This window comes from Diceros bicornis, chromosome 5 (assembly GCF_020826845.1).
Source record: "Diceros bicornis minor isolate mBicDic1 chromosome 5, mDicBic1.mat.cur, whole genome shotgun sequence".
NCBI lineage: Eukaryota > Metazoa > Chordata > Mammalia > Perissodactyla > Rhinocerotidae > Diceros > Diceros bicornis.
In genome coordinates this window covers 91,771,145-91,785,002 of record NC_080744.1, presented here as the reverse complement: position 1 = coordinate 91,785,002, position 13,858 = coordinate 91,771,145, and the positions used below count along the sequence as shown (strand labels likewise).

At 40.3% G+C, this 13,858-nt stretch overlaps 1 protein-coding gene across 2 annotated transcripts in view; it reads left to right on the top strand.

The window, feature by feature from the left end:
- The window catches only part of NTRK3 (neurotrophic receptor tyrosine kinase 3), a 373,138-nt gene that overhangs the window by 344,907 nt on the left and 14,373 nt on the right, over positions 1-13,858 (top strand). Inside the window, exon 16 of one of the 2 annotated variants that reach the window (XM_058542404.1) lies at positions 13,601-13,642. The exons of the other annotated variant lie outside the window; for it this stretch is intronic. Within the exon in view, the coding sequence (XP_058398387.1) occupies positions 13,601-13,642 (42 nt within the window). The remainder of the gene's footprint in view (positions 1-13,600; positions 13,643-13,858) is intronic. 2 annotated transcript variants of the gene reach the window in all.

The following is a 13,858-nucleotide window of genomic DNA, read 5'->3' as shown; positions in this document are numbered from 1 at the left end:
CCCTTTCATCTGAGACCACCCTTGGCTCACATCTTTCCTGCAAAGAGGCACCCTGGGACCCAGTTGTAGAGCAGCAGGCTGTGTGGAATGAGTTCGTCTCAGAACTCTACCTTCTCACAGGGCTGGGAGGGGCATCCAGAGGTTATCCAGTCTTTGCTTCACCGAATCATAGTGTTTTGGAACTAGATGATACCTAAAGATCAACTAGCCCAACGCTTTCCCTCACTCTACCAATTTTATAGATGAGGACACAGGGGCCCAGGGATGAGCCAGGTGGTATGATGTAAACCTAAGGCAGGGCCCTGGAGCTCCCAAGTTCTGGCCCATTGCTCTTCTTGGCCTGCCTACAACACACACACACACGCACACACACACACACACACACACACACATGCACACATACACACACAACTCTGGGAAGTCAGGCTGCTGATGCTGCTGATGTTGGGAAGGACGTTGAGATGAGCTTGGTTCAATGCTCTTGGTATGTTGATACAAATAAGAAAATTTTACTTTGGAAAATCTCATGCAATGTTTGAGTAGAGAGGAATCTTAGCAATCCTCTGGTCCAACTATGCCATTATTCCAGATGTGAACATTGAGACCAAAAGGAAGCACAGGGTGCCAAAACCATAGGGTGACACACTGGTAGAACCGGGGCTAGAGCCCAGATGACCTAAGTCTCAATCCACTGCTCTTTCCACTTAATTCCATGGCTTCCCTTGGTGTCAGAACTTCCTTCCAGCTGCCTCTCTCCCAGGATGCTGGAGCAGTCTCTGTAAGGGCTGTGTGGGTGGGTTAATCAATATCCCTTTCCTGGAATTTCTCGGGGGAAGGGCTAACTGGGAACCTGTGATGCATAAAAATAGCAATGCTACTAACTTATGTTGATCAATCACTTTGCAGTTCACAGAGTGCTTCAACTGCTGTTATCACCCATCTGCAGGCTTCCCTCGAGAATTTAACCTGCTATTTTTTCTAAGTTGAACCTCTACCTTTAAATGAAGATGGAGGACTTTATCCACTGCTTCATGTTTGTCGTCCTGCCAGAGATCTAGCAAGTGATCTGTGAGCTCTCTCCTCTCAGGTGCCAAGTGTCCATCCTTTAAAATTAAAGGGTCTTGTTTCATGACTCAAAGAAGCATCCCAGTTTCCATTGGGTGAAGAGGTGCACTCAATTCTCAAGAAAGCTTTGGGTGTGTGAACAGTCACATATTGTTCACCTTCTCCTTGCCCTAGTCGGAACTGCTGTAGCAGCTAGTTAGTGGATGGATTGGAAGTTCAGCTCCAGCTCAGAGAAGCTGGATAAGGCAGCCTCTAGTCTAAGGAGGAGTTGCATACATTTTATATCACGTCCCATGATGCTCTCCGACTTCTCTTTGCCTGGGGGTGTCGCCATCATGGTAGGTTTCTGCTGTGGTACGTATTGTTTACTAAAGTAATTAAAATATGCAAAGTGTTCCCTGTCCTCCATTTTACGCTTCTTCCCCAGCTCCTTCTGGCATTTTCAGCTGGCAGTTAATAAAACAAAAGGGGAGCCCAAAGGCCCGAGTCTCCCTCCAGCTAGAATGATTAGTTTGGATTGGTTTGGAAGTAGCAGATTTTACCTCTGGCTACAGTTGTGTCTTTCTGGCTGACCTGTTCAACCTGCACTAAATAGTGCAACTGGAGGACTGAGAATGCTTCGTTAAGAGCACAGGGCAAGTGGAGGGAGGGAGGAGGAGGAGGCAAGGTTCTGTTTGCTTATTATCGTACCACAAAACGAAAAAAGACTTCTTCTTCTTCAGGATAGTCCTACATTGAAAGAGTGATAGCCAAGGACACTTGAAATTTACATTCTAATCCAGCCTAAATCTTTAGTGCCACCAAATACTCCCATCTACCCGCGTACGTAGAAGTTCAAAACACATTCCCCTATATTATCTAATCCCGAAACTAGAGAATGCTTCTTGCAAGTATTGATAAGAGAACAATGCTGCTAGCACTACCACAACAAAATTACTGTGACTGTTACTCGCTTCCAAGTATTGAGGCTTGCTGCGTGCCATGTACTGTGCTAAATGCTTTATGTGCATTATTTTATTTACTACTCATGGTCATCTTAGGAGGTAAATACTGGTTGATGTTTAACACATGGGGAAAATGAGGGTCAGAGAAGTTAAGTGATTTCCTGAGGTGACAGGGCTATGAATTTGTGGCCATGTGTCCAACTCTGTATCATGATGTTATGCTGCCTATGTCGTAAGGTCTGCTTTAGGGTGGGCCACCTTCTGCTCCCACTCTGGGGACTTGTTTCTGCACCCACTGGCTTTTCTAATGGGACATTTTGCCCCTGTTCAGCACCACTGAGTAGAGTGTGCAGGGTGCAGAGTTTGCCAGAAGTTTCAGGCCTTGGTTTACTTCTTTACTGGCCCAGACACATAGCTGCCTGCCTCTTCCGAAACCCTGGCCCAGAGAGATGAGAGACATGTGAACCACATCACGCTCCAAGTTCTCATAACAAGGAAAATGCAGAGACCACAGCTAGCAAAACCTCTCTTAGAGGTAGTACAGAAGCAGCCCCTAATGACGACAGGTGTCAGATCAGCGCAGAAACCCCTGTCATTGTAGGCACTAACGCGCCACATTAGCACTTCCAAGAGTAGTTTCATGCTACTGGCTATGCTTTATCAACATTCTCTAATGAGTCCAAACAAGTTCTGTCTGAGATAAATAAAGATCAAGAGCACCAAACAGAGGCTGTTTTAAGCCATCTCTTTCTAGGACAGCTGATTTGGGACCCCAACAGGGTTGTGCAAGAAGGATCTCCCATGATCCAAGCATGGGGTCTGCATAACAGACGTCACAAATGGAGGGTCAAGTGTGTCAGGCTGTTGGAACCTTGGAATTAGGGAAAAAAAAGCCTTCAATTAGGAAGGCCATCTAGTCTAGCCTCTCTCTCACCCAAAGCTTAAGATGTGGGCACCCAGCCTGAGTTTACTTAGACGTGGAGCCTCACTGGTTTGCGAGGGAGAACAATCCATCAATTATTAGGAAAATTCTTTCTCTCACAGAGCCATTGGCGCACGTCGGCTGTCTGCTCACTGTTGCACTCAGACCAAAAGCTCGGGCTCATCAGATGATATAATAAAACTAGAATTGTGATTAAAGAATCCAGTGCTGTCATCTTAAGGCTGGTGGGATGTTCAATCAATAGGAGGTATTATTGTTATTGTTATTAATGTCACTGAGAAGATGGCAGGAGGAGATAGTTTACTGCTTGGTTTGCCTTTTGAGGAAAAAGATCCTGTCTCATTCTTTGCTTTTTTAAATTCAAATCATCTTGTTCTTCCTTTTTTTCCCTGCTTTAAGGCCTCACTCATAGGATAAGCAGTGATTGAGCTCAGTCTGTAGGAGAACGCCATGTTCTAACTAGCCTGGTCTTATCTTTCCTGAGATTCACATTAGCTGCTCTTCCTGAGTGTCTAAACTCTGCTTTTGTAAACAGCCAAATAGTCCAAGGATCTGACTTTGTGGCCATGCTGTTTCTGGAAGTCACTTTAAACTGCTCCCAGTGCTTGTAGGTGGAATTGTCTTGAACCCACAAAATCCGTAATGAGAAGGACTTGGAGTATGGCAATGGGTTAACTTGTAGCTTGGCCTCTACCTACCAGACTTGCTGACGTTCCATTCCTCAGCTGGTTTCCTTATCCATAAATCAAGAATGGTGCTTCCTTCTTGAAAGGTCGCTGGGCAGAATGTCCAAGGCCCTGGAAAAATTGGGAAGTGCTGTACAATAAACAATAACATTATCATTGAGAAATTAACATCTTCCAAGAAACATTTAGATTCAAAGTAATAGGTATATGCGTATGTATTGAAAACCTGCCATGCCTGTTTCATTTATGATCACATTTAATTTCTGCACATGTTCTGTGCAGATGTATGATTTACACCTGAGGAAGCTGAGTCTTCCAGAGGTTAAATAAATTCCCTAAGGTTGCTTAGCTAGTAACTGGCATTGGCTGAGTTATGCATTATCCTCTTAGTTCCTTTGGATCCTCTGTTTCCTCCGCCCATTTTCAATATCAGTTATAATTTTCAGATATTTTTTTTTGGCGTCTTAATAGTTAGCAAATTCAATCTTGTTTGAAAGGGATTATCTTATTTTTGCTAAATAAATCTGAATCGAAACCAAAACCTATCAGTGCCTCAGTGGTGCGGGGTAAATTAAAAATCTAGATTTATCACAAGCAGGCTTTATTCTTCGATCTTCCTTTGTCCACTAATTTTAGCAAGCATTTGGGGTCTGGATGGATCAGTCTAGATCCAATGGATCCATGGATCTATGGATCTGAGCTGAGCTGAGACCTCCAGCTTTTTTTAGTGAATTGAGCTCTTTTAACAACGTCCCTAAAATTTGTTTCCATGAGAAGATTTGAGTGTAGCCAGGAGATTCCAAGTCTAGGCACTTGGAAAAGAAAATAAAGGCCAAGTTGTTTTTCAAACCACATCTTTGGACTTGCAGTGTCTGCTCTATAAAAAATATATTGCTTGGGGGCAGTAAAGGACGGTTAGGTCTCAGAATGACTGCCAGCATTTAGACAGGATTTAGAAATGGGAAAACAAAAGGGGAAGTTATAAAAGGTATGTGTTCCTGGAGCTTCCATCTAAGAACTTGCTCCTGACAGATGCAGCTCTAGGTAAGAGAGTTGGGGAGAATCACAATGGGCCTATTTATCCTCTAGGCTCACACTGCTAAACAGTTTGGCTCTTAAACTCCTTGTATTTTGGAAGACTCCAAGGGTTTTTCCTAATCCTGGGGCTAGAGGCTCAGCCTGAGACAGCCATTCCTCTGAGATTCTGCTAAATGGATGCCTTTTGCATAAGCTGTCACAAAGCCTTGCTCAGAGGGAGCAAGGCTAGAATGATGTCTTTGTGAGTTTCCTCTGCATCTTCCCTTCAAAGAATTCCAAGCACCTACTCAACCTGGGGCTGAGATCTCAGTTTATGTCTACAAGAAGCTAGATAATAGCTTGCCCTACTTTATTGGGAAGAGAAAGAGAGGCAAAAAGAAGGCAAACAAGTCTGCCTTATTAAGTCAGAAGTCTGATGTCACTCTAGAAAATCTCTATCTCTTGTGTAAATGTTTCATTCATGAAATTGCTATAACTGGGGTGAAGACGCAGACAGACATGTATTTGTGAGTGCACACACACATATGGTAGATGTAAATCAATGGACTATTCAAACTAATACATCCCTAAGGCGTGCAGCCACACAACTGGGGGAATCACAGAGTTCTGCCAGGTGACCCAAAGGCTATACACGTCAGGGTGGAAAGAAGGAAACTATGGAGCCGAGATTTAAACTTGATCCAACTTAATCTGTATATTTTCTATTTGTATACTTTTATGTATGTATGCTATTCTCCAGTGATAAGTTCACATTAAAAACAAGAACAAGACCCTATGGGATTTGAGCTTCATTTCATTTACTGTATTTAGTGACCTTGGACAAGTCACTGCCTCTCTTCCAGCCAAGGTTTCCATGCTCCGAGGCTGGCTAGGTAATTTCCAAGGCCCTTCCCAGCCCTGTATGTTCATGAGCTACAGCTTTAGTGTTGAATCTCTCCTTTTATATCCTGGATTCTGATGAACTTGGATTTGGGTAGCTGGACAGAGTGCAATCACAGGGTAGACTGGTTCCACAAAGATGCACCAGGAATCCAGATGCATCTGAAGGGAATATGGGTTCAGACACGAAAGCCACTTGACTAGTGAATGGTCAAATGGGGCTGGGCGGAGAGGTGAAAAGCTGGTTGAAAATATAGCATCCGCAACTCAGAATAGCCAAGTGGAGAAAGTGAAGGGAGAGGGGAGCAGAAAAGGAGAGAGGGTAGAAGTGCGGAGAGTTCCCGAAGGGCAGATGGCCATTTCTAAGGCTCTGGCAGCCTCCCATATATGTGCGGAAGGAGCTATTAAGAAAGGCCAGCAGTTAGAGGGGGTAGGCAGTGAGAAGGGTTAACTCCAGGAAGGAGGGCTATGCCATTCTGACAAGTTTTGAAGCTATCAGCAAAACTAATCAATGGTTTAGAGTGAAACCATTTATGTTTGCTGTCTTGGAGACAGGACATATTAGAAGAGCACTTTGGGCCTTTCCTGGTACATTTAGGCCATTTATTTCAGGAGATGTCCAAGAGAGACTTCACCAACTTCATGTGATCAGGGCATGACCAACAGACTTGTGTTTGTATCTGTGACTGTACCCACATGCATGTGCATTGATGTGCATGTATGTTCATGGAAACATTCTCCCTCCAGATGTATATATGTCTGTAACTGTACTAGATGTAGCTAATGCTGATGTGTAGCCCATGTGCATGAAATCCCCTGACCCTCTGGGACAAGAGTGGCAATGATCTTAGAGACTGTAGTGGTGGCTGCTGGGACTGCTGCTGGGGGCCTGTTCAAGGTGACTGCCTGCCTCGCTGATGCTCCCCTCAGACGTATAGAGTGGAATGGAAGAGGCAAAGCCTCTGGGTCATGTGGGAAACCAGACTTTCCGAGGGATGAGGAAAGCATATGCTAAGCCTGTTATTTTTTTTTAATGCATATGGAGACTCCTATATTCTGAGACATGCAATCAAGAAAGATTAAAATTAAATAAATAAAAAATAGTGACCCTTACCATAAATGACAGTCTTTAAGATAACATCCTGATGAAGCTATTTTGCCATTAACGTATGTTGCAAAGTTTTTACAACTCTTCAGAAAGCCACGCCTTCTCATCTACTTACAGATTCTTAACTCAGCCCATACAGATTAGTGATTGCGGAGGAAGCTTGAATTCTGCCATTGGTTCCAGAACTGCCTTGCCCTGTGGATCCATGTTTGATCACCTTTGCTGGTCTTGGTTTCTTTATCTGGACTGTGTGGATCACTTTGTCTCTTGTACCTCGTTAGCGCTGTGTGAGGATGGACACTTTGAGCCTCTGGGAGGAGCGGCCTTCTGCGTGTTCTTTGGAATCCACCAGCTGCCTCCTTTTCTGTGTAATTAGATGCAGAGGGCTGAGAGCCTTCTGGAGCTCAGATGAGTCTCTTTAACCCAGAACCGTGGGTTTCCTCTGCCTGTGGGAAAGGTGGCGTCACTCTACGGAAATGAGCAAGACAATTCCTTGTTCAGGAAAGGTTGGCTCAGAAGAGAAGGGATGGCTGTGGGTGGGTGGGGAGGTGGGAGGTGCCCCGGGAGGAACACTCTGCTGAAGGACGTTCTGCTCCATTGGAAACTGGAACCGGAGAGCCTGCAGCCACTCAGCTTCCCACACCTTCAGTCCCACTTACCCCTGGCCCTCAGGGCACAGCTGGGAGTGAGGGCTGAAGACTTGAATGAAAGAAATGGGGTTTGGGGTGTCAGGCAGGCATCTGTGGCCGAGGGTGAGGCTGCTGCTTTTGCTTCCCTCTTCTCACATGCTCTCCCCTTATACTGCTGATGGACTGAGGATGAGTGACACAACCTCAGGGAAAGATAGACTGTAGCCAAAGAGACAGGACCCCAAATTTTGCACTGCTAGGTGCTCCATCTCGTCTCTGGTCTCTTAGTTCTCTGGTCTTCAAACTTTTATGCCCCTGAAAGAATTTTGATAAACCATGTATACCCCTTGCACATTTTAAGTTGCCATCTAAAATCTTCAACATAATTTTAAATAGTTGCAAATGATGCTCTTTCCAGAATATTGTAAATATTGACATTAAAAAAAATACACGACTCCTTTAATGTATCTAATGCAGTTTAAATACCAGAGCAGTTTGATACATCATCTGTTAAACACATGAACAAGTTCTTAAACAGTCAGTTGTACACAGGTCCTTTTTCTTCTTGCATTTATATTTTCATTCCAGTTACCCTACCAAATTTTATCCTCATGTATTATGGTTTTATGCATGAAAGCCTTTTATTGGCTGCTCTATCATAATTTAGCGTGACAAAAATATGTATGAAGATTTAAATTTAATTTTTAATGTCCAATGACCATAAGTTTCTAGACATTAAGAGTTTTTGGATTGAGTTATCATTACGATTATTGGTAATACACAAAAATAGGCAGTTTGATCAAAATACTGTACATATAAAATGACAATACTGACAACTTTTGATGAATGTGAAAGAAAAGAAGTGTAATATTTTTGGAAATACATCTCTTCTATTTTTTAATTAGTCCATGTATTCATTAATGATTATTATTTATTGCTAAAGTAAGGAAGGTTCAGGATCAATTCTATTCCTGTTTTTCATTTTTATAAATATAAGAACTGAGAAGCATTATTCACAATAAACAAATGATGGAAAAGGAAGGAGTTTTGTTTTAGCAATGTGACATAATTCTTAGAACTATTAGCTAGTTCTTTGCTTGAAATCACATATTGGTCTCTTACGAAAATTTCTTTTTAATCTTCTCTTAGCTGATAATTCTTTTAGGTCTGTCCCCTTTAGTTGTTTAAAAAGAATTGGAAACTACCCGACTTGAGAAAAGATTTATTTTCCCACTTACTAGGGACAGTCATTTTCAACACCTGTACCAATGTTTCACAGAGTTTATTCATTTGTAGATTTTCTCTCCTGAGATTCAGGATGAGTAAGAGATTTGTTTCTCCTTTTGAGAGTGACAGATGTGTGTGTGTGTGTGTGTGTGTGTGTGTGTCTATGCACAATTGAGAAAGGGAATTGCTGGACCACAGAGGAGTCTGAGTTCAATGTTAGAAAAAATCCATATGAGAGTTGAGGATCTGCAAAGTCCTTTAAAACTATCCTTGCCTGGGCACCTGTTGGAAAGACTTCATGTGTCTCCAAAGTTACGCAGACCCTGGATTGAACCCACTGCAGTGGGCACTACAGTCTATGTCTGTTACCCCGAATGGGAATTCTAGGCTCTTACTCTTTGGGGGGAGTGAGAATCACTTGAGGTTTGTGGAAAAGGTGAGCTTCCCTGTTGGCAACAACAAGAGTGGAAACAACCTGAGTCCTATCCATAGTGGATTGATTGGATAAACTGGTTACGGTCATGGCATATGGTCAAACATAATGGCGTCCTGTACAGCCGTAAAAGGAGTGGGGGAACCCTAGTGGAAAAAGTAAAGTATACAACAAGTATGAGATGTTACCTTTTATCTCAGAAAGTGAGGAAAATTAATATAATCAATATTTTCTTGTGTTAAAAACAGTAGAAGAATAAACTAAAAACAAACAAAAAATGGTTACCTATGGGAGAGGAGGAGATCAAGATGAGGAGAGTGAACAGAGATGGAATTAGACTTAGATCTCAAGTACTTTGTTTTTGCTTTTGACTCTGAAACTGTGTAAGAGTTTTTATGTCATTATAGAGCAACATTAAATCAAATGGGAAAGAAAAAGCAAAGCAATTATTAAAAATAAAAAACGAAATGAAACAAATAAACCTAACTGTGTATTAAGTTGGTGACTTCACAGAAAGGAATTATTTCAAATGACTTTAAAACATAGCAATGTTTTATGTATGTCCCCAATAGGTATATCCTAAGGATAAAAGAACTGCAAAGATTGTAGATGGCTTCCAGTAATCATATTGTTAGTAATGATATTTGAACTGTTATTTTGAAATATATATATATACAGTGTATATTAGAATAAAGCAAATGAGTGATATTACCAATGTTGTCAGAATCAAGATTTTCAGCATAAGAAAAAAATACAGATCTAAAATCAAAGAAGTTAAGTAAAAGCTCTGTAATCCTAAACTTGAGTTGGAAAAGTCAATATGAACGCGTGATGTATTTTCTTTTAAGAGAAAAGTTTTTCCTAGCCATTTCCACCATAATGACCTAGAAATAATGACCAACCCAAAAGCAATGAGTGCTCCTGGCATCAATAATGTAGTCTCTAAATTCCATTGTCCACCAAAAGGATCCAGGGCTCCTTGGAGAAATGGCTGATCCTAGGGCTGGGGCAGCAAATGTAGAAGATGAGCCTTGAATATTTTCTCATGTCGGAAAACAAGGATGCCATCAAAAACTACTGGGGTAATGTGAGAAGCACCAACTTGAAGAGGCTGCCACTGGCAAAAGATGGAACAGTAAACATCAACAAGAGAAATTACAATAGATCGAAACACTCCAAATCTGTTAAAACAAACACACACACACACACACACACACACACACACACACACACACACACAAAAGAGTTCATAATGCTTCTTAAACCAAACCAAAGCAAAACAAACTTCTCATTGGTCACCTTTGGAGGATGCCAGGTAATGAATTCATTATTCTGAGAACTGGTAAATAAAGGGAGAGAATCAAGTGTTTCCTACATAAACTGTTATCAGCATAACCAAATAGTTAATGAAGGAAAGTTTTTATTTATAGAAGATTTCCAACTAATATATTCAGAGGAATGCTAGAATTAGAATGTCACCCTTTTGCAGCCACTAATGGAATAATGGATCTGGGCAATGATCATCAGTGGCTGCTGCCATCCTTAGGTGAAACAGAACTTTATAATGGATGACCAGGCTGACAATACCTGAATGCATAATACAGAAACAGAACTTTATAATGGATGACCAGGCTGACAATACCTGAATGCATAATACAGTAGTCCACCCTTATCTGCGGGGAATAAGTTCCAAGACCCCCAGTGGACATCTGAAACCACGGATAGTACTGAACCCTATACATGCGATGTTTTTTCCTATGCACACATACCTATGATAAAGTTTAGTTTATAAATTAGGTACAGTAAGAGATTAACAACAGTAACTAATAATAAAATAAAACAATTATAACAATATACTGTAATAAAAGTTATCGTAGGTGTTAGCAACCTCAGCATATGATTTTCTTCTTAAGTCGAGAACTTTCACCTTTTCACTTAAAGGAGGCACTTCGTGGCTTCTCTTCGGCATATTGGAATTGCCAGCATCACTACTCTTGTGCTGTGGGGCCGTTATTAAGCAAAATAAGGGGCACTTGAACACAAGCACTGTGATACCACGGCAGTCAATCTGATAACCAAGATGGCTAGTAAGTACTATCAGCAGTATATACAAATACAGTGGGGATACTCTGGACAAAGGAATGATTCACGTCCCAGGCAGGATGGAGTGGTACGGCATGGGACAGTGCGAGATTTCATTACACTACTTATAACGGCTTATTTAGATTTAAAACTTATGAATTGTTTATTTCTGGATTTTTTCATTTAATATTTTTGGACCACAGCTGACCACAGGTAACTGAAACCACCAAAAGCAAAACTGCAGATAAGTGGGGACTACTGTAATAGAGGTGGTGGAAGGTGTCATCCAAGGTAGTATAATCCAAAGATCTCCATGTATTTCTTTTATTTCTAGAATCATTTCTTGGAATCTTTGCCTTATTATTATATGTTTCCTACTTCAAGGCTCAGCTCTTAGATCCTTAATGTATCTCATTGAGAGCTTGGATCATTAGCTAATATTTCTCATGCGGTGCCTAGGCAAGTTACCTATCTTCATCTGGGAAATGGGGATAATAGGGAATCCTATTACATAGAGTGAGAGAGAGGATTAAATGAGAGATGCGTTTAACACTCAGTGGCTGGTCCCCAGTGTGCATTAATCAATATTATTCTTATTAGGATTGTTATTTCAGCTCATCCCTTGCCTGGCTAAGTTTTCCCATGAGGATATTTGTCAATATTTTTTACTCAGGAAGAATTTGACCACAACCTTTCCCAGACTGGATCTTTCCAATGTAGGAGAAGAATGTAGGTAGCCCTGGAGGAAAATCCATGTAGTCTAGGTGGATCTTATTGGAAATATGGAAATCTAGGAAATTAGGTTCATTATGCTGCACAGTGCACGTAAGGACACATGCAGTGACCAGTCGTGGCACTTTATGTGCGTACTTTTACATTTAATGATGCTCAGTGAGTTATTACATACATCGTCTCACTTTAGGCAGGGCCGTTGCTTAACTCTTATGTGGAAGATGAGGAAATTGAAACTCAAAGTGGTTAAGCGCTTGTCAAAAGTCACATCAGGACCCAGGGCTTCTGACTTCTGAATTTACTGCTCTTTTTGTTGTATTGCTGGCCTCTTGAAATCTTTTAGTCCACTTCTGGAGGAATGCTGTGTGAACTTCACCCATATTTGTGGTGCTGCCCCCCGAAAATCTTAATCAAGTTCTCCTGGGTGAGGCAGCTATGACCAATTAATACCCTTTTAATACTTTGCTGCCCAAACACTTAAACTTATCAAAGTTTACACGAGCATACTTGAGTTTCTCTCTGTTTGTAATCTTAGAGATTTCAATTTGGAACACTTCTTTTGGATTGTGTATAAAATCATCAAATAAGGCAAACACCAGCATCAATTTGGAAGAATCTATTATTTAAAATTTTTCATCAAGAGAAATATTCCTATATTCCTGACTTGTATAATTTTTTTTTTATTCAAGAAACTGGATACAATAAAGCATTCTACTAGATTTTATCACAAACATAACTTTTCTTTAAAAAATGTCATCTTTTGACACAGAACTTAAATAAATTAGGTCCACTGATTTCTCTTTATTCATATATTTACTTTTTCCTTTTATTGCTTTTGAATTTTCAAATGTGATACATGATCATGATAAAATTTCAAATAGCATACAAATACATATAGTAAAAAGTAGAATTTTCTCTTTGGTTTGTGCTCACTCTCACTTCTCTCTCTAGAGGAAACCACTGATTTAATGGTTGTCTTTCTGGACCTTTTTCTCTGCTTTTACAGAGTTAAACATTATTACCCTATAATATGTTTTCTTACGTAAACACATTTTTACATGAACAAGAATGCTAATATATTTTAATATCTTGCATCTTCATTTAATATATCCTAGACATATTTACCTATCACTACACATAAATCGACTATATTCCTTTAAACTGCTGCATATACATTCAATGATGAACAAATTGTTGCCCTTAAAAAGAAGGCCTTCAACCAAGTATTTTTGCTTACATGAGCAAGTATTTTTCTAAGACGCCTAGTAGTGAAATCTCTGGGTTGAAAGGCACTTACATCCTTAGTGTGGACAGATTCTGCCAAGCTGCCCTCAGAAGAAGCTGCCTCGATCTTACCAGTGCCATTTGAGAATAACCCTCATACCCTCTCAAGCACCAAATAGTGTCAATCTTTTCAATTTTTCCCACATGACATTCGAAAATATGTCTCTTTGTTGTTTTAATTGGCATTTCTTCATGTTTGTGTCCATTTGTAGCTCTTTTGTGGGTTGTCTACTCTTATTCTTTACTTATTTTTCTATTGAGTTGCTTGTTTTTAACTAATTTAAAGGAGCACTTTATAATATATGGATTTTAATTCTTTGTCGGTTACATATACTGCAAATATTTTCTCTGTCATTTGTCTTTTAACTGTGCTTATTTTGTATTTTGCCATGCAAAAGTATTTACTTTATACAAGTCGTATCTCTGAATCCTATTTTATGGCTTCTTGAACGTGTGTCTTGTTTAGGAAGGCCTTTCTCTCCTGAGGTTATACAAATACTTTTCTAAGTTTTCTTCTAATATTATTATTGTTTTGTTTTTTTATGTTTAGCTCTTTAATCCATCTGGAAATGATTTTTGTATATGGTGTGAGGTAGGTATCTAAGTGTACTTTTTAAATGAATAGTTCATTGTCCCAACACTTTGATTACTAACCCATCATTTCATATATTAAATTCCAATATTTATACATGAGTCTACTTCTGGACTCTCTATTTTGTTTCACTGATCAATGAAATTTGTCTATTCCTATGCCAATAACACAGTGTGTTCATTACTGTAGTTTGATAATATGTTTTGTAATCTGATA